Source organism: Parasteatoda tepidariorum, chromosome 7 (assembly GCF_982258835.1).
Source record: "Parasteatoda tepidariorum strain Cologne lab strain chromosome 7, Ptep-v5.0, whole genome shotgun sequence".
NCBI classification, from domain to species: domain Eukaryota; kingdom Metazoa; phylum Arthropoda; class Arachnida; order Araneae; family Theridiidae; genus Parasteatoda; species Parasteatoda tepidariorum.
Window position 1 is genome coordinate 46395685 of NC_141761.1, and position 21281 is coordinate 46416965.

Genomic DNA, 21281 nt, shown 5'->3' on the forward strand with positions numbered 1-21281 from the left:
ATGCTATTGCAGCAGTTATTGGTACACATTTCTGACTATACCCATAGCAAAAACTGATAAAGTGCAATAGACATAGAATATTTAATGCTGATGGAGTAAAATATATTTTATATTAAATCTAGGAAGCAATTTTGTCGAATAGCAAGTCGAAAAAAGTGTTAGTACTGTGAAATAGTAGTTTTTAAACTTCACCTTTTTCCAAAAATTATTTATTTTTTTCTTGGCTATCTCTGTATGAATTTTCAATTTCAGTCTTTTTAATATAATACCCAAAGTTCAAATTTGAGTAATAAATTTTTGAGGAGGTTGTGACTATTGGGTTGCTAATTCATGCTGTTTTCCAATCATTCTCTCAGCAGTTATTTAAAATATTTTTAGTTTTAAGCATTGTCACACGGTCAACCAAAATGCAATATTTTTCGACACATGAAATTACCACACTTGAATTTCAAATTTGAATAATAATTTTTGTAACATACTCAATTTGCGTTGGTTCCATCCGAAATCCATCTTGTTTCTCAACAAAGTTTATTGAATTCCAATTTTTTCAAAATATTTCAACACACGAATTTTTAATTTGAGTTATCACATTTTGATGTGCTTATTTCAGGACTATTCCATCGTTCATTGATGATGAAATTTTGCAACTAACTTCTGAGCAGTTGTTCTTCGTTTTTACAGTTTTTGTCACAATCATGATATTTTTAATATGTTATTAAGATAGATATGGTCAGTTGTCTTATTTTCGGCACGGTAATTCCACATCATTCCTTAAATCTAAAATAGGCTATTACATACCTGCCAAGTTTGAAGAAATAAAATAACGGAGATATTACTAACGACATTTTTTTGGGCTGCAAGTTAAGTTTTGATACATCATGCATAACCATGTAAATCAAAATGGGAAATAATATAAACTTACATTTAGCAAATTAAAAAATATGTATATAAATCTTGATGTAACGAAGATTTTTTAAGCCATTATTTATAATTACTTAATCTATAAACACTCAACATACAGCAGTACTGGCAATAGCACTATCTGTTGAGAAATAAGAGAAGTATTTTTACAATTATCGAATATTCCAATGCCAAAATTCGTTTTTTTCTTCTTTTTTCAATTTCTTCAACAAATACGGAGAAATTTGAGACCATACGGGTAAACATGAGATAGGAAAAAAATACAGGAAACTTCGTTAAAAAGCAGGTATGCTATAATTACTAAAGTCGTATGTGGAATTGCACACACTTGATTATTTAAACTTTCATCCGAGTACAAATATTAAATACAGTGAAACCTCAGTTAAGTGGACATTCTTGGGGGCAATAAAAATTTCCCTTTTTACAGGAAGGGTACTCTAAAGAAAAAATTAAATAATCTACAATAACTATCTACTAGGATATTTATTTAAACTTTAAACAGATACAGTATTTTCAGCATTGTACATAAGCTGCAAATTTTGCAACAGATTTTGAAAATTAAAATCTAGCTCTGATTAAATCTAATACAAAGTTTAAAAATAGTAAAGAAGATATTAAAATTTAAGAAAGCAATTACAAATTACGTATTAAGTTGGGTAATAAACTAGTTCAATTTTATTTCACCCATACACTACATTATCAAACTTACAGGAGGCTTTGGCTGCTCATAAGTTGTCGCATGCAAAGCTCTTTCTCGAGAATTATCACGATAATGGTTCGGTCTAGCACTTCTATGACCACCTTTTGCAGGTTCTGTATAATTTTCTTCATTGTTTTCATGTGAGTCATCACCATCATTTCTCGTGTGATAACTACTGCTGTAATTTTCTGAAACAAAATTAAACATATCACTTGTCAATAAATTTTTTTTATACATTATTTATGTGTGAAAACAATTTTAAACATAAATAAAATATGGTATGCCTTGAATAATATTGAATCTAATAACTGAATTTTCACATTAATTTTACATAATTTCCAAATTAATTCTTTTTTAATTTTAGAGGGGCAGAACAAAAATTTGCTAGGGTTCATATTTTTGACCCTCTACTTGCAGAAGCAGTCATAATTCAGAAAATATACCAATAGTTTAGTCGGAACGACTATCAATATTTTAAATATGGTAAATTTAACTTAGAATAAATTTTTTTTAGAAAAAAAAAATTTAAAATAAAAGTTTCTGTGATTTTTTAAAAACAACAAAATTTAAATATTATTCAAATCAAATTGCGTCAGTATAGTTGCAACTAAAGGGGTACACAAAAAATATTTTATATCATTAAATACATACTAAATGTAAACACATGATTTAAATTTTATGAAAATGGAATAGTGAAGAATGGAAATCTACCATTATTAACTACTGATAAACAAACAAAAACAAAAACTTTTGAAATAAAAAAAAAAAAATTTATTAATAAACATTAGAAATATTTGAATATTTTTTTTATATTAACTAAGTTAACAAACCCATTAATTATATAACAAACATCCACTTTAAGAAAAGGCAATCCGAGTTTACCTAAACACATCTTATGTCAATGCCATATTTGAATAATTTTAAAAATCCAGGAAGATAATTTTTGAAATATTTTCATATTGGAACTATGTTTTTTGAACTAAGAATTGATAGGAGGGATTTTCATTAACCATACTTTTGTGGAGAAACCTTTTTCTGATACAGACACTTATATAAAAGCTGCATTAAATTTTCAATTTGTTTAATATCCGCATTTAAAAAAAAATTGAAAACATAAGATTTTTAAATATAATTTCATAACTGCATTACTCTTAAGTACAAATAAACAAGACTTGTTTAAATCAACACTTCGCTCATGGACTGCAATATATTCTTTTCAGCAGCAATGCTAGCACAACTCATAATTCAACTTGAAGCTAATCTTCATTTAAGCAAACTAAAGCAGAATCAATATTTAAGTATGGAAAAAGCACAAAGAAAGAAAAAAAACGTATTAAGATCTTTTCAGACATCCCCCTCCCCCCAAAATTGAGAAGAGTGTGAGATATTTCCATCTATATCCAGGACTTGTATTTAGAAATTAATACAAACACAGTTGAATATTTTACAAAATTTCAGAATCAATATTTCATTTATAGAACTTTGGAAAAACACAAGACTATTACAGAAGCACTTTGAATTTAAACAAAGTATCAAAAAAAGAACTTACTGGTTGGTTAACCAACATACTTCTAAAATTATAGATTAATTATAGGGTAGGGGTGCACAACCTGCGGCCCGCGGGCCAAATGCGGCCCTTCGACTAATGAAGTGCGGCCCGCGAGAGCTTCTAAACACAATAAAAAAAATTTTAAAAATTGCAATTTTTAATCGCACTTTTAAATCATCACGTTTTGACACAATCAATTTTAACAGATTCTTTAGTAAATGTAAGTTTAATGCGCTTTCTTTAAGCCGATTTTATCGTAAATATAAATGATTTTTTTTAAACAGTTATTTCCGCTTTTCTACGTGATTTCGAAAATCCCGAATTTTTATTACGACGCGAGTTTCAGATCGCATAATCACTTTTTGTGCACTTTATTTATGACGATTTCATCTTAAATCTAAGTGATTTTTTATCCTTTTTTGCAATTCTTTCTTTTTTTTTCAACATTTTTTTCGGCAGTTATTGCTATGCGTTCCCACGTATTATACAAATTCCAATTATTCCATTACGACATGCAAATTTTAAATCATGCATTTAACACGCTTTATTCGTGCTGAGTTCAGCATAAATATATTTTTTCCCAATTATTTCTATACTTATCCACATGATTTGGACGATCCCGTTATCTAACTATGATGTTATTACGACACGTGATTGTTAATCGCGCAATTAAATAATCACTTTTTGATACGGTATTTCGGTACAGTTTTATCATAAATCCTAGTTATTTTACCTTCACTTTTATTTCCGCAACGAATATGATTTGGTCGAATGTGGTAATGAATTGTGATTTGATCAAAAACCAAGTATTCGGCAAAAAAAAAGAAGAAGAAAAAATCGGCTGAACGCCGTACACTTGGGGCCAAATAGCAAAATCTTTTAGCAGCATAGCAACACTGAAACTAAAATTTCAATGCTCAGAATAATATTTCCTGGAAAAACGTATTCATAAATTAACTCTAAAAAATAAGGCCAATCAAGAACGTTTTTGAAAATGTCGAAAAGCGAAACAGAGAACATAAAAATCAATCTTAATTTTTGAAAAATTTTTTTAAAGCTGAACATCTCAGTTTTTCAATTACCAGAAAAAGCCAAGAAAAAAGAATTGAGTCAACAGAAATGCTATTAAAAATTACTACGTTATTATGAAAACGTCTAAAAAAAGTTTTTTTTTATTTAAAGAGAATAAAAAGATAGAAAAAAAGGTTCTTAACTTTTTAAATGAAAATCTTATGCCGAAAATCTCAATTTAAATTTTTCTCATTGCCATAATTTTAGAAGAGAAAAAACTGCTCTAAAATAAATTTTATTAGTAACTTTATTTTAAAAAAAAATGCTGAGTCTTAATAAAAATGCCTAAAATTAGAAAAACAGAAAAAACAAATATTTCTTAGTTCCTGAAACAAAACTTTAATACTGAAAATCACACTTTTCTATGTTACTGGTTATTTATTTTACAGTACAAGGAAAGAGTGATAATAAATTAATAGTATGAAACATTCTGTTAAAATGCTGGGTTATAATAAAAACAGCAAGAAATGGAAAAAAATCCTTCTCAATTCTCAAAGTATTGAAAAAATGACAAAATTGACTTGTCTGATTATAATTAAAAAAAAATAATAATAATAATATCTATAAAAATTCAGAAATAAAAAAAACTTAGAAAAATACATTTCTAAAAAATATTCTGCCGAATATTTGACTGATCATTCAACCAACTGAATTTTTCACAGAAGGGCCAAGTACTCGTTACATCCCTCCCTAATTTAAATGCAATGTTATTGCAACTTGAGAAATTCATAAAATGGCGGAAAACGTGAATTTTTAAACTGCTCACTGTTTGTAGTTTAGATTTCAATTTTTTGTTGCTTAAGTGATCTTTTTCGAGGAAAAAAAAAAGGAAAATGTTTACGATATAAAAAAATCTAATAATTAATAAAATAAAATAATAAAGTACATTACAAAATAAGCATTTAATTTTATTTTGAACTATCACAGTTTTGTTTTTATTTTACGCTTTTGTTTAAAACCTATAAATTTTCTTCCATTAAAATATTTAATTTAAATTTATATTACTTAATTATGACTAAACTTTTTCCTACTTTCATTCTGTGGGGATTGCAGTTTTTTTTTTATTTATTAGAATTTAATTCTAAAATAAATTTTCGTATTGCATATGATAAAAAAAAACATTTCTTTTCTTCAATGTTTATTTATTTTGATAAATCTATTGTTCATATGATAAAAATAGCAAGTTTTTTTTTTTTGTAAAAAAAAAAGTATACGTTTTTTTATTTTTGAATGAATTCTAATAATGGAACACTACTAAGTTATTGATATGACTAAGTTTATTGATAAAAAAAATGGAACGCTAATGTTTAAATAAACATTACTACATTTGTCATTAACATCTCCAAATACATGTGCGGCCCTTCGTTTGCCAATCTGCTGTGCAAGTGGCCCTTCACTCAAAAAGGTTGTGCACCCCTATTATAGGGTATTCTAATAAGTTTAATTACCTTTTCTATTTGTTTGAGTATTACCACCTTTGGAATTAATTTGGTTGTCTTTATCACTTCCGGTACTACTGCTGTTACTGCTACACCGCTGCCTTGTTTTTGGAAGGGTATTATATGTTTGGTTATCCCTTTCCTGCTAAAATATAAAATGATAAATATAAAAGAATGATGGCATGAACATCAAAATGAAAATTCATTTTTTATTTATAAAAACTTAATGCACTAAAATTTATTGCGGTACAATTGCACACATTTAAAGTAAAGAATAATTAACTATTCATAACAAAAGTTATGAATAATTAATTCAGTTTAAAGCTGATATAACAATTTGATTTCAAAGTGAAAAAAAATATTGATTTTTTTAATTAATGAATCCTGTTTCATTTTGAAAAGATTGGACAAGATATTTTAATTATTTATTTCGCAAATTTTTTGCCTTCTCAAATGAAAACTAGAAAAAAATTTAATAAAAATATCCTTATTCCTACTATCATAAAAAAGCAACAAATATTACTTAAAAGTGCTATATAGTATTTATTGTAAAACTGCTTGATATAAAAAATACTTTTCATTATGAGGTAATTGCAGTAATATTTTATTATCTACATTTATGTCATCCAAACACTTATAAGCAGGAAAAGTTACAAACAATATGAGTTCATAGCACTAGACGCAAACAAAATAAATGTATCAGATTATATAAATAAATACTGTATAACATATTTTCAACAGTCCTTGAGTGCCATGGGAACAATAATAAGCAATATTCAGAGAGTAGATTTTTTATTACTAAAAACAATTCATACCTGTCTGGGAATAGGAGGTTTATATGGAGGCGCTGAAACATCATCATGGTGCAAAGAACCAGGTGGACCAGATTCAGAGGAGCGCCTTGATCGATTACTTAATCCTGAACTAGAACTGTATTTTCGCACTCTTCCTTCCTCCACACTGATTAAAGAGAAGAAAAAAAATTTAATTAATTTACAAAATCAAATTTTGTGTAAAAACTATTTTATTTTTAGCCTAATAATGAAGCTTTAGTCCCATATTTAATCATAATATAATATGCCGTTCATTAGAATAGACACAAAAGACAGTAAGGTAATCCCTCCAGTAAGAAAAGGTCAAAAAGACTGTTTGATGATAAATTATTTATGATAATAATCATTGATTTTTATTCACTCAAAATATATGTGGCATTTGATATAAACAAAAGCAAAAAAAATTTTTTTTTAAATTAAGATCTAAAATTATAAACAAACCATAAGGGGTTATTCATCAGAATGTGCATTACTAGTATAAATAATTAAAATTAGAAAATTTCTAAAAATTAATATACCTTTCCTTTGTTCCTTCCTTAACGCCACTTTCTTTCTCCTTCGCAAGACGTTCTTCAATTTCCCGTTCTCTAGCAGCAGTATCTACTGGCTTAGCACCACCAAAAATAGAGCTTGAAGCAACAGCTTCAGCTGGTGGGGGAACCGTTTCAATAGGTTTTGTACGGGGCGCTAATTGCAGCTTTGGTCTCTCTTTTTGAGAATTACCTAAAATAATTTATAACACCATTAAAATACTTGTTTTTGGACAAAAATTATTAACAATGAGTAAAATTGAGAGCTATTGGTATACATGTAATATTAATTCAGCAATATAGTTTATATTAAAATAATTTATATTATAATAAATAAAAGATTTAAAAACTGAAAAAATAGGGGAAATAGTAAAACAGACAAAGAAAATTCTACTCAGTATTATTGAGAAAAAATATCCAGAAGGTAACAAAGATTTGATTACAACAAAGGCAAAAATTATAGATGAGAATTCTCACAATTTGTATAACTTTTCCAGCCTAAAATTAAATATAAAAATAAAAAATATCTGAGAATAAGTTTATACTGGCAACTTTTTTAAAATTGAATAAACATTTCAATGTTAAAAGCAATAGTGAAAAATCCTTTTTACATAGAATACATAATTAATATACATACACATCCCTAATAAAAGCCAGTATATCTTAGTAATGGTCAATTTAGATAAGCTTTTTTAAATTTTTTTCAATTAAGGTAGTTATCATTGAAAATTTTCTCCTTAGTAATTAGTTTCCAATGGCAAGCAGTCTGTAAAAAATTGGGGTTTTTTAGAAAAACCTAACACATTAGGGTTTTTTTTGGGGGGGGGGGGGTCAGAGTCTTTTTCAAGGTTTTATTGAGTTTTTGCATGGTTAAATTAGGTCTTTACAAACTAAAGTTTATTAAAAAAAAAATTTATTATTATTATTTATAGTGTTAAGAGTATGAACATGGAATTGAACTTAGAATATAGTTCCACACTATTTGCAATGAAACGTAATTGTCTTTTCATACTTTTTAACATAACTGCAGGCTATTGATCAAGTACTCGCAAAACAGTATCCTTTAATGTCAATCACAATAACAGAACTTTCACTCTTCTTTTAGGGAAACTTGGTGAAAACCCAGTTTTTTTCATTAAAAAAACCTTAAAGCAGGCAGTTTGGAAAAAGTTGTTTCATAATAAATTCTAGAATGTATAGTTTTGTTACAGATAAATTTTGGGGAAATTAAATATGAACATTACAAGATTACAGTAATTGTAAAATAAATATTATTCAGATAATTTCTAATGTATAAATTTTGAGACAAAAGACAATTCTAATGTATAAATTTTGAGACTTATTCAGCTTTAAAAATAAATAACCAATGTACAGTATGTCAAGTTTAACCTGCATTTTCTTAATACTTAATACACAATTAAAAAGAATATACTTAAAGAAATTAAACTCACCACCACTGTCATAAGAAGGCCTGTCAGATGGCGGTCTCCGCTCAAAGCTTTCACGGGGTTGATATTCTCGCTCAGCAGAATCACGATATCGATTATCTCTAAAAGAGTCATCTCTTCGACTAGAGTAGCTGTCTCGGTTATATTCTCGCCCACCACCACGTTCATACCTTCCACCTCCGCGATTTGAACCTTGAAAGAAAAAAAACATTAGTTTTATTTCAATTGATGAAAATGCAAACAGAAAACATAGTGCAAGTCAACTAAGCTGGTAAAATCAGAAATTTTTATTTGAGATAACCAACCAAAGCAGGAAATATGTAAAAGTTGAGCCCCAGTTCAAAATTTTACAGAAATTTCCTTGCTATGCTCTTTTTTCTCTTTGAGTGACACGGAAAAAAACAATCTTTAGATGCAGGAAAGCCTGGTGCTGTTGAAAGCTCATTAGGACTAGCACTCAGAGGGTTAACTAACATAATTTGAAGTATACTATAAAGTAAACTTCACTAGGTACATGATTTATAAGTTATGTTAATAAGGCTTGGGTTACACCTGAAAAAGATGAAAGATTAAGAGTCGAAAGCTCTGAACTATGAAGAATGAAGTGCTGTTCCAAGGCAGACTAGAACCCCTAAATGGCTGTTAGACCAATGAGCAGTACTGTAGAACCTTGATTGATTGCTTCGAATGGGACCAGTAATTGCGATTGGTAAACTAGGGAGAATAATCAATCCATGGCAACATAAAATATTAAATAGTGACTTAAAAATTAATTTGCAAAAAGTATACAAAAAATTTTAACTGGAATTTTTGGAAATTTTGTTTTATGAACACACCTTTCTTAACAATGCAAACAATAAATGTCCCACAATTGTTAGATATTTATTTTTCTTGCAAGAATGTTCAAGTGAAAAACAAAAAGATCCTCATTGTTTCAAAGGATTCAAGGCCCTCTACGATTTTTAGCACTGTTAGTGGTTCTATTTTGTCATATTCAGAAATATCTTAGTAGTTCTTCAGCTTCTTCAATTCACAACACCATATGTTTCAGCATTCTCATCAACTAATCAACTAGTACATAAGCATCAAACATGCTTTTTAAGAATTTTCTGCCTAACTGTTTTCATCATTTACATCAATTAATTATTAAAAGAATAAATAATATTTGTGACAATACAATTAAAACAAGATGATACATATACATAAACAAAATATGTGGGAACAATGGGTGAAGGTTCGAAGCACAATAAAAGTTTAAAACATGTTATGGTATTTGTGGCATCCCTCAAATAAGAATTTTACAATTAAAAATCTGAAATAATTCTTATTTTTATTAAATTAAATTAATAAAAGGGAGAGGGAAAGTTTGAGATGAAGCTTTTTAAAAAGAGTGCGAGAAGGACATTAGCTTGCCTGCGTCGAAGACTAGGGCACTTCACTGAAATTAACAAGGGAAATAAGATTTCCTTATGCTATCAAAATTGGCAATGTTTAGTTAGCCCCCGTGATCTGAAAATATTCGAGAGATGTTTTGGTTTGGTTTCAGAGGGTAGAAAATGAAGTCTAAAATTTAGAAACTCCTGCAAAATGCAGCAAAATTGTATATGAGAGTGCAAAAATCCATACCAAGGAACACAGTTCAGTATATGCACATGCAGACCTGCAAGCATGTCATCCAACATGTAAAATTATTAGGGCTTTTATACGCTAAGGACCGATGGTACATTGAAATAGATTGTGGTTCAATGAATTGTGAAAATGTTGAATAGAACAATGTGAAAACCACACTTTATGAAGAAATTCATGGAAAAAATCGACATGATAAAGAAAAAATCTCATATAGGAATAGGGAAAATGGCAGCTTTTAAAAATTCTTAACAGTTTACCGCTATACAAAAAGAAATGTTGAACAAAACATATACCTAAAAAGACAGCAAAATTAAGAAACTTACCTCGATCAGAGGAAAACCCATAACCACGCTCATTTCCTCTTCTCTCAAACCGATCGTCTTTATTGCCAAATTCTCTGTCATTTCTATTGCCATAATCATTTCTACTTTCAAATCGATCACCATTTCTTTCATTTCTGTCAAAACGATCCCTGCTGAAACCAGAATCTCGATCAAAGTTATTTCTAGATCTGAAAGAATCTCTGTCTCGATCACCAAATCCTCCTCTTCCAGATTGAAAACTATCCCTGTCTAAAAAGTTCAAAAATAAAATAAATATCACTTTTTTTTAGCATTTATCACATGGTTGCCACAGCAAAAAAGGAACAAAAATAGTTGCTTTTAGTAGCCTCAAGAAAGAAAATAGTTGCCTAAAACTACGAAAATAGTTGCCTGAACAGACTCAAAAATTTATCAAAAATAGTAGCCAAATAACTAAAATTATAGCTTATTTGTCGTATATTATGATTAGGACTGGGTGATGTCAGAAATTTTAAATCGTGATACATCGCTATATAGCGAATTTAGCAATGTTCAAAAATTACCTATGGCAAATCTTTAAATCAATCAAATATAAATAAAAAGAAATTAATCTATTAGTCCACTATGACATCAATATCATTGCTTAATATTGTCAATTAAAATAATAAAGAAGTCAAAGTAAACCCAAGTTTTATTTCATTATTCTTAAATTAAAAATGATTTGATTTATTGGTTTAAAAATAACACTATAACAAAATATTATACATACATGCATTAAAAATTAAAAGAAGAAAAAAAAACCAAAGTAGTAAACAAACCAAAGAAATGTTCACTTCAGAAAAAAAATATTTTTTTTAAATTATTTGTTGAAAAAAAAATCATGCTTTTGAAACATCATTAGACTCTCTATTATTTAAAATAATAAAAAGTAGTATTGACTAATGGTCAAATTCTGTACTTAATAAATGTAAAAATATTTTTTCTTTATTATTTTCTTTTTTGAAAATAAAATAGACTAAAGATTTATTTATTTAAAAATGATACTGACTATCTAAAAAATTGAAATTGAAATTTAATAAAAATTGAAAGAATTTTAATAAAAATTCAAAAAAAAAAAATAAATACTTTAAGAACTAAAGTTAAATTATTAAAAAGCATCAAAACATTACTAAATTCTGTATTTAATTTTTAAAAAAATTATTTGTTTTAACTGTACTACGCACATGGTAGGCGACAATAAGTACATGTTAGTGAGGGGACTGAAAAGTAAAGTTCATTTTTGCGAAAGAACTTCGCTAGAAGTAAAAAAGCCTCCTAATAGTCACCTATTCCAGAAAATAGTTTCTTTTTTAGCCTTTTTAGGCAAAAAAAAAAGTAGCCATAATCGGCTAAGGCCGAAAATAGTAGCAAATAGTCGCATTTTAGTAGTCTGTGGCAACCCTGTTATCATAAAGACTGGAGCAGTCCAGATTCAACATCAAAAAAACTACTTTATAAGTATAAGATAGAAAATTTGTAAGAACTATGAAGATTTGGCATGTGGATAAACCCAATCAGAAACCTGAGCAATGTAAGAAGTCAAACAAAATATAATAAAAATTTTATTTTCCGCCACAATTTTATAAAATAAAAATGCACCAGCACCTTTTCTTAAAAAATCTTTTTTTTTAAATGATTATTTCTGAAAAATAACTTTATAACAAAATATAAATAATGAAAAAATATACTTATTTGACATTTAAAAAAATAAATAAAATCACTTGTTAAATAATTTTTTTTAAATCTTCTTCGTACAATTCATAAATTTAATGATGGTCCAAATATAATACTACTGAATATACACTAAAGTTCTCGATTTAAAAAGAAAATATCCAAAACACTAAAAGGAGATGCTTGTGCTTTTAGCATAATCAGTTATATGTAATATATAAATAATGAAAGCAAATTAATTTATTCAACATTATAATTTTTTACAGCATTATTATAAAATTGAGCAAAGATAACCCTTGTTTACTTTCTTCAGATAAACTACATCCCACCTTCTAATCTTAAAAGAATTTATTGCACGAGTGTACAAAATTTTGAAATGGTAAGATAATTTTGGTAACTTTTAAAAAGCTTCAAATAACTACATATACAGTGAAACCTCTCGAGAGAGACCACTCTCCATTCCACAGTAAAATGGTTGTTGATGGAGGTTGGTCATTCTTAGAGGTTACTACACACATTGAATTCAAAATTGTTATCGAAGATGCATGACTTTTGGCAAAAGATTTAATTTTAATCAATGTCATTTCCTTGGTGCGAAAATGCCGCTTCTGTAGGCGTCTTGAAAATGCAGATCGATGAATAAAATTTAGCACCATTAAAAATGACTCAACTGATATAATTATGTGTAAAACAAATTTACCAAGTATGAATGATAAAGCTATTTTAAATAATTATGCTTTTGTTTAAAATTTTGTCTCATAATACATTATAAAAATTAATTAGTTTTAAAAGAGGAGAAAGTTATACCACTACGACAAGTTAGTGACAACTTTGCATTGCGAAAGGGAGCAGACAATTCATGATTTACGAGCCTCTTAACTGTCCTCGTGACCGTTACGACCTCCGCACATGAAACCGGTTCCATCCCCCATCTTACGTGTTGTATACTTTCGCCGTGCGCCCGCTAAGCCATTGCATGGAAAACAAACGAGATAGAAATTGTATGTGGTGTGCATATGAATTAGTTAAAAAAAAAACATAAGTACACATTTTATAAGACAACACTCTAATCAAGATATTCATTGGAACCAAACCCAAGCTAGAAAGGGTAAAAAATGTTCCACATTTAAAAATTAATAAAATAGGAACTTGAAAATTAATAATGTATAAAAAAGAAACTGAGTTAATACTTGATTCGGAAAAAAAAGCTTTGAAAAAATTACCATTTCTATCATCCCTAGAAAATCCCTGATCTTTTCTATCTGACCTCCAATCACCTAATGTTCTATCAGGGCCAGCATCTCTTCTGTCTCCTCCTCGATCACCATCTAAAAATTAAAAGAAAGAAAGAATTTTATTTTACAAATAAAACAACAAATTAACAATTTTCCTATGCAGAAATTTAAGTAAAATTTCATATTTTTGCAAGTATGTGTAAAAATTTCTCTAGGATATAAAACTTTCTCTTTGATTAATGATGTAAAAAATCAACTTTCCATCAGAAAAATCAACATGTGAAAACACATAATTAATGCTAAGTCTGTAAATAAATTTACACAGCAAAAATAACCAAATTTAAACCAGCGCAGTTTACATTGAGCCCTACTTAGTACATGCATTAGAAAGATTTAAATTTGACAAAGTTTAAAGCTTATGTTTGCCTAGCAAATAACTGTTACAAAGTATCCCAAATATTCAACCATTCCATTTAACTATCTAGTTAATGTTAAGTTTTCAATAAACAATTCAAAACTAGCCCTTTTATTCCCTAATATGCTAAGCAAATACAATAATAAAACTAAATACGTAATGTCTTTATATTACATAACAACTTCACTCAACATGCAATTAAACACTTAACATATCTTTAAGAGTGATTTCTCCCCTTGCTTGTCTGTAATATAAAAAGCCATACTTCAGTATTATTTATTTAATATAATTTAACACCATACATTTTTGGTGCATAATATCAGTATTAAGTTTTTTGAAACATACATTTTCTGTTTTTTAACCATTACTAACACAAATTTTGATCCTGATATTTCGGATGTTTGTTTTCAGAATATTTACTACAAATACTAAGACAAATCTTAAAATAAACAGTTTGAATAATCGAAAGATTTGAATTTTTTTTTTTTATCTGATATCTTTTCGTTTAACCAGAGCCGGATTATACCTTTCGTAGGCCCTAGGCCAGGGATGGCGAACCAATGGCACGCGTGCCATAAATAGCACGCTACACAATATTCTGGGCACGCCACCGATCACAAATTTCACTATAAAGCATATTAACAATTAAATTAAAATTTACAAAAGACAAGTAAAAAAACAATTAACAAAAATTAACAATTAATGCCAAAAAAAACAATTAATAACCACAAAAAACGAGCTAACAATAAATAACGAGCAGAAAAAAATAATAGTCCTGCTTAAATTAACATCTTATAACCTAAGTTATTTGTCATCTAATCTGCAACAACAGAAGTCACACTGATGTTACTTTAATTGAATTACGCGTATAACTGAGACACTGCAAAATCGTTTTTTTTTCATAGTAAATAAAGTGTTTTGAGTTAATAGTATTTAGTATTATTATTTTCCCAATAATCACAAAGTAAAAATCATTTGACAGCCCGTCCATGACCTCATTAAACAATTTTTTGAAAAATGGCACGTTGGTGCATAAAGGTTCGCCACCCCTGCCCTAGGCACAGCCGTTTATGGGCCCTCCCCTCCTTCCCCCACTCCTCCCCTCTTTTCAAAATATATGCTACAATTTTCTTCGTATGGAAACGTATTACGCAATTTTAGATGTAATTATTTCAGAAATGACTAAAAGGCATAAAGCTTACAGTGATTTGTACGATAATTTCGGTTTTCTTGTTCACAAAAATTTGTCAGAATCTGAGATTAAACTAAAAGCGCAAAATGTGATGAAATTTTACTCATCCGATTTAGAGGAAAACTTTGTAGATGAATTTTCACTATTTTCAAATTTGTATAAACATAAATCTCCACAAGAAATGTTGAAGGCCCAAATTAAAGATAAACTTGTGAATACTTTTCCTAACGTTCACATTGCATTAAGAATATATTTGTCGATTCTTGGATCAAATGCAGAAGGAGAAAGATCTTTTTCCAGATTAAAATTGATAAAAATTATTTGCTTTCAACAATGAATCAAGATCGTTTGGCATCGCTCGCACTTATGTCCATTCAATCCGACATTTTGCGTAGTTTGGAATTCGACAGCATAATACAAGATTTCGTTGAATCCAAAAATCGCAAAAAGTAATATATCAGATCCTAAGATTCCGCAAAATAATTTATTACCGCAAAATATTATATTTTTATTTGTATCTTCATAATTTTGTGCAAAATATACTTGTTGTTTTTAAAGCTAAACTATTTTTGTCAAAAAAAAAAATTTCTCCCAAGTTTTTCGTAGGCCCTAGGCACGTGCCTAGTGTGCCTATAGGTTAATCCGGCCCTGCGTTTAACCCAAACACTATGACGTACATTCACTGTTTTTTCGAATCAAAATTATTGAAATTCCACTTTAAAATGTTTGTGTAGAAGCTAGAATGTATTTTCATGAGCTAGAACGTAAATTTTAAATAAATATTGGTAGGAAGTAACATTAAATACTTGAAACTGATTAGTTTTTTAGCACAACAATATTAAAATTTCCTAAATATTGATCTCTAGCTGTTATGAGTATCTCAGTGATCCATTAATAGAATTCTACAGGAAAAATTGTACATTTTATTTATTTATTTATTTTTGAAACATTATTTGCCCTTATTATAATTAAGTAGAGCAAATTCAACTTTTCATTTTGCTTTTTTAGAAGTAGACAATGTATACCAAAAAATGTCTTGCTTATTTCATTAGTCTACTAAGAGGTTAGCAATTTACTTAACATAAAGTAGGATTATATATATAATTAAATACAATGAAAACATTGCAAATGAATTCTGAATATTTTCTGCGAAAAACTGCTTTTTTTAATATAAAAAATACTTAATAATCAAAAATATTTACAAAAAAAACCTTACAAACATTACAAAAATGAATAAAATCATTAACAACATTTATACAAATATATACAGTGCTTTTTTCCTCAGAAGTTTTTCAGTAATAGAACTAAACACAGCAAGAGTTAAAAGATGCATACTTCTGGATTATAGGGAAAAAAAACAGAATTATGAGCTGAAAATACCGAGCTAGAAATAATTTGTTAAAAGTAAAAAATACATAAATATTAAAATATTTAACTTAAAACATACCATGATCACCAGCTAAGCTAACTTTAATAGCCCGGTTTTTCATTGTCTAAAAAAATAATAATTTTATTAGTAAAAATTTCAGGAAAGAAATTAGTTAATATTTAGATTACAAAAATTATTATTGTCACCTCATTATTTAAAGCTAAGGCTTGAATTAAATCCTGACGACTTGAAAATTCAGCATATCCAAAACCACGTATTCGACCTCTTTCTCCCGTGTCACGAGGAAGGCGAACGTTTTGAACCTAAATTTAGATATGAACACAAAAAAGAATTTTTTTTTAATAACATGATACAAATAAAATGAGTAAACATTGGAATGAATTTTCACACAACTGAATAAAATTAGATAGACACCATGAAAATAATAAAACATAAATAATAAATTTAAGATACAAATAAAAGTTTTTAAAAAAAGATCTATGCTAACATTAAACAACTGGGACCTGTAATCGAAACAACTCCGATACTCCAGCATCGGCTATAGCTTTGGTAATTTTGCTATATATTTATGCATACTTCTGAGTTTCAAATTTTGCTTTGAAATTTTTATACTAAAAATGAATCTTAGATTATAGTATACCATAATTATTAGATATCCAGTGGTCTGTCCAGGCCGGATTTACTACCGTTTCGCGGTACCTTCACAAATTCAACTTTAGGAAAAACGGTAGTTTCACAAATTCAAATTTAGGAAAAACGGTAGTTTCACAAATTCAAATTTAGGAAAAACGGTAGTTTCACAAAATACTTTTTCTTAAAATTTCATTTTTGTATTCCTTAAGAAACGATAAAGCTATAATTTTACGGTATTTTTGTGTTGATTTTTTAATATAATTTTTCACAAATTATGTCTAAATTTTCACAAAATAGGCACCTCTCAGAAAAACCTAGACAGATCCCTGATATCAGAATGAAAATAAATGCAAGTCAAATTAAGAACAATACTAAATAAAATATATCTGACACAAATTATCTACATTTGCAGAACTATCCCAAAAATCTTTCATTCTTTTATTTTGAGCCTGAAACCACTAATACAATATTTATTATTGATTAATACAATATTTATGATTACAATTTTATCACATTAAGACTTCCTTTTTCTGAAAAAATGTAACTAATACAGTATTTACATAAAGAAATATATTTCAAATATATTTTCTGTTAATACTGTATTAGCTTCTCTTAATTATAGTATAGCTATCTTTTCTGATAAAAATTTTTAAATAAAATATATTAATGATTTTTAAATATGATCAAATTTATTTATTGTTTATATTTACACTTAATATTAATGTATTTTTATTTAAGATATTAATTCACAAGTAAAATACTATTAATTATATACATATTGGCTAAGAGAATATTTTCCAACATTCTTCTGGATAAGAATATTCTTGAAGCAAGAATATTCTGCGAAATATCATGAACTGGCAATTTTTCCATTTCTAGAGCTAAGACACAAATTCAGAGCAGAACAATGAAACAGTAGCATGATTTCAAAGGCAGAAGATGGATCCAGCATCCTTTTTCTCAAAATGCTGCACAGGTGCATGTTACTCTCCTTCTACCAATAAAAAAACACACCACAGAGTGATGTTCATTTCTGGACACGTTTATGTATGCACAGCTATATATTATCTTTAAATGTTCTCTTAGGAAGACCGAAATCTTCTCTAATTTATTAATAATCCTGACCGATGGCACTATCACTATTGTATTACTGACATGATCATGCTTTTCTACAGTAATTTAACAACATTTTTGTATATATACATACCTGCAGCTGACGAAAAAACGTAACAATATCATCTTCTTGAACATCGTAAGGCAAATTCCCAAGGAATGCTGTAAATGGTGGTGAGGTAGGAACTTTACTAAGATCAAAATCAGGACCACGTGCAGCTTTTGGTGCAGTAGGCAAGACTAATTTCTCCTCTTTTTTATAATCTAAGGTGAAACGATCTGTAAAATGCATAAAAGAAAATTGCTAGGATAAATTTTTTTTCTAACTAAATAGTATTCAGATTCTTCCAAAATAAAAAACTTTATACAATTTTGACAGGTACACTAGTTTTAGAGTTTTGAAACACTTTATTAATTGTTCTACATATTGAAAAGAAAAATTAACTTTGTGGTCTAAGTTCTAAAAAGATCAGCTGGGAAAAATTCCTTAAGAAAAAAATTATTTTTCTTCATTAGAATGAATTATACAATATTAGAATAAAGACTTTTTTGTCCAATCCTGTTTTCCACGACTTTTCTGGATACTACCAGTCTTTAGTCTTTTTCATTAGATTAATATTATTGATCAAACAGAACTGATAAAGATATGTTGTGAATTGGGAAAAGTAGAATGATTTTTTGAAGAGATGCCCACAACGAGAGATAAGATTTAAAATATTTATTCTTATTATTATTAAATGTATTATTAAACGGAATTATTTATTATTATTAAACGGAATACTTCATATGACTTTCTTTCCTTAAATTTTAGCAGTGCAGCTTGAAATTTTTATGCTAAAATTATATCTATGTAATTATGTAATACTTTTTCTTTCACCAAGAATAAAAGCAATAAATAGTCTTAATCTCTCTTTAAACGATATCTATAATTTTAATTGAAAGTATAATCAATCATTTGTTTAATATTTAAAAAATGAGTAGTGTTGACAACTTAACTATATATAAAACATAATTAAATAAAATATTTGTTACCATACATACCATCAAGATCTTCATTTTCCATAACATCTCCCCAATTGATATTACTTTTAGGTTGAACAAGAGCAAACCCTGCAGGGGGTTCTTCTCCAGCTGATAAGAACACATTGAGATCAACAGTTTTCCCTTTAGACTTTTTCTTAGATTTTGCTAAAGAAAGTGATAAAGGCTTTAAATGCTTTCCATATTTAATTTATTTATTTACAATACAATAGTTTAAGAATTTTTTTTTTTCAAAGCTTCCTCCAAGGAAAATAAGAAAGCCAAGTCTGAGGCACAAAAATTAGAGATAAATATTTTTATAACTTCTCATGGCTCAGACGAAATTCATGCAATATAAAAAGCAATTGATTCCCAACATTTTGTCCCAGCAAATTCCTTTGTAATCCATAATAACAGGTAAAAACAGAATAAAAGTTTGTAACAAATTTGTTTTCCATTTTGAACAATAGTTCACCACATGAAATAAAAAAATATTCTTTTGTAAAAATATTTATAAAATTGAAATTTTAAAGAAAAAACCAACTATTATTTAAACGGAATACTTGTCGCTGTCTAATTTAACATAGAAATTTGAAGATAGAACATAATCAGTCTGTAGCTAAAGTTCTACATTTATAGTTTTGTAGTAAATTTAAGCGGAAAATCCTTTCTCAAATAATTCAAATAGTAATAAAAAAATTTTATAGTTTTTTTAACAAAAAATTTGTATTTTAAGTTTTCTTCATGATAGTGAGATTCTATCTATTATTAATAATAGTGATTGTCAAAAATCACTTGAAGCTGTTTCAGATGTTCAAAAATTTTATAGTTTCATCAAGTTTAAATTTTCAATAAAAAAAAATAAAAAAAATAAAATAAGTAAATTCAGTAGATATTTCTTCCAAAAGATGAACTCTTCTTTAATGTGGTTTCAAAGTTATCTTGCAGACTAAAACTGGAGATAAACCCCTTGTAATGACAAATTACATTTATGTAATTTACAAAAAATAAATAAATAGACAATATATATATATATATGGGTCATTCTCACAAAAACAGTCATTTTCATGTCCCCAGTATATTTTATGTTTGTTTTACAGCTTACGAAAAAAAAAATTCAGGGAAAGTGTCCTTCAGAATGCAAGCTAACAAAAGAATAAAAATAAAATTATCAATTTTTATTTTTTATTCATTTTAGGTAATTAAAATATACCAATATGTCATTCCCTCACTTGTCCCCACTGCTGATTTAAAAAAAGAAAAAAATTGTTTCTGAAATAAAAAAATTTTTTTACAAATTCCTGTTTTTTATTTCAGAATACTGAAATATAGAATTCAGAAAATCAATTTTAAGTTTAATTTCTGACAAAAATATTAACACAGCACTATTTTAAACTTAGTCCCCAGTGTTTCGCGTCATTCCCTCACTACAATGCTCCCTCACTACAATATTGTATCACCTGCAATCTTCTTAGAATAAAAATATTTTAATAAAAACTTCAGAAGTTAACAACTGGCATCATAGAACAAAATTGCAGTATGTTTCCATCTTCAACTTAAAGAAGCTTTGCTGTGGAATAAATTTGAATGAATCAAACCAGGTAAAATTTTTTACATTTGTCATACCCTCATGTCATTTTTTAGAGCAAAATAAAATACAACTTCATCGAGAAAGTGGATAATTACATGTAGCTTTCTTGTATGAATATAATTGTATGTGATTAACTTCAGAAATTAATTAGAAATTAATAAAATGTTATTTTTAAATTTTATTGAATTCGTCATTCCCTCACTAGTGCATAGAGTGAGGGAATGACGCTGAAGTGAGGGACTGATTCAAGATGAGTATATTATCAAATATTTTTTTGTTCAATCGTGCCAGCCAATTTTATTTCCCAAACCTGTAAAAACTATTAAATATATAAGACTAAATTATAATAAATATTAGATATACTTAGTATGTTATCATTTTCAAACTTTAGGTAGATTCGACTTAGATAAAAAATGTATTAAAATAAAATATCATTCCCTCACTATTAGTGTCATTCCCTCACTTTTTAAATAGTGAAAATAATTAATTTACTTATTAATTAATTTGAAAAATAAATTTAAAAATTAATAAATTAATTTATTAAATTAATTTATTTATTA

At 27.7% G+C, this 21281-nt stretch overlaps 1 protein-coding gene across 2 annotated transcripts in view; it reads right to left on the bottom strand.

The window, feature by feature from the left end:
• The window catches only part of eIF4B (eukaryotic translation initiation factor 4B), a 29290-nt gene that overhangs the window by 3019 nt on the left and 4990 nt on the right, over positions 1–21281 (bottom strand). Inside the window, exons 2-12 of one of the 2 annotated variants that reach the window (XM_016052527.4) lie at positions 19152–19298; positions 18205–18389; positions 16550–16666; positions 16422–16467; positions 13356–13460; positions 10444–10692; positions 8495–8683; positions 7032–7236; positions 6496–6640; positions 5690–5822; positions 1631–1809 (exon numbers count right to left, since the gene is read on the bottom strand). In XM_016052527.4, the coding sequence (XP_015908013.2) occupies positions 1631–1809; positions 5690–5822; positions 6496–6640; positions 7032–7236; positions 8495–8683; positions 10444–10692; positions 13356–13460; positions 16422–16467; positions 16550–16666; positions 18205–18389; positions 19152–19298 (1700 nt within the window). Of the gene's footprint in view, positions 1–1630; positions 1810–5689; positions 5826–6495; positions 6641–7031; positions 7237–8494; positions 8684–10443; positions 10693–13355; positions 13461–16421; positions 16468–16549; positions 16667–18204; positions 18390–19151; positions 19299–21281 lie in introns of both variants that reach the window. The other variant, XM_016052526.4, reaches the window with a different exon arrangement.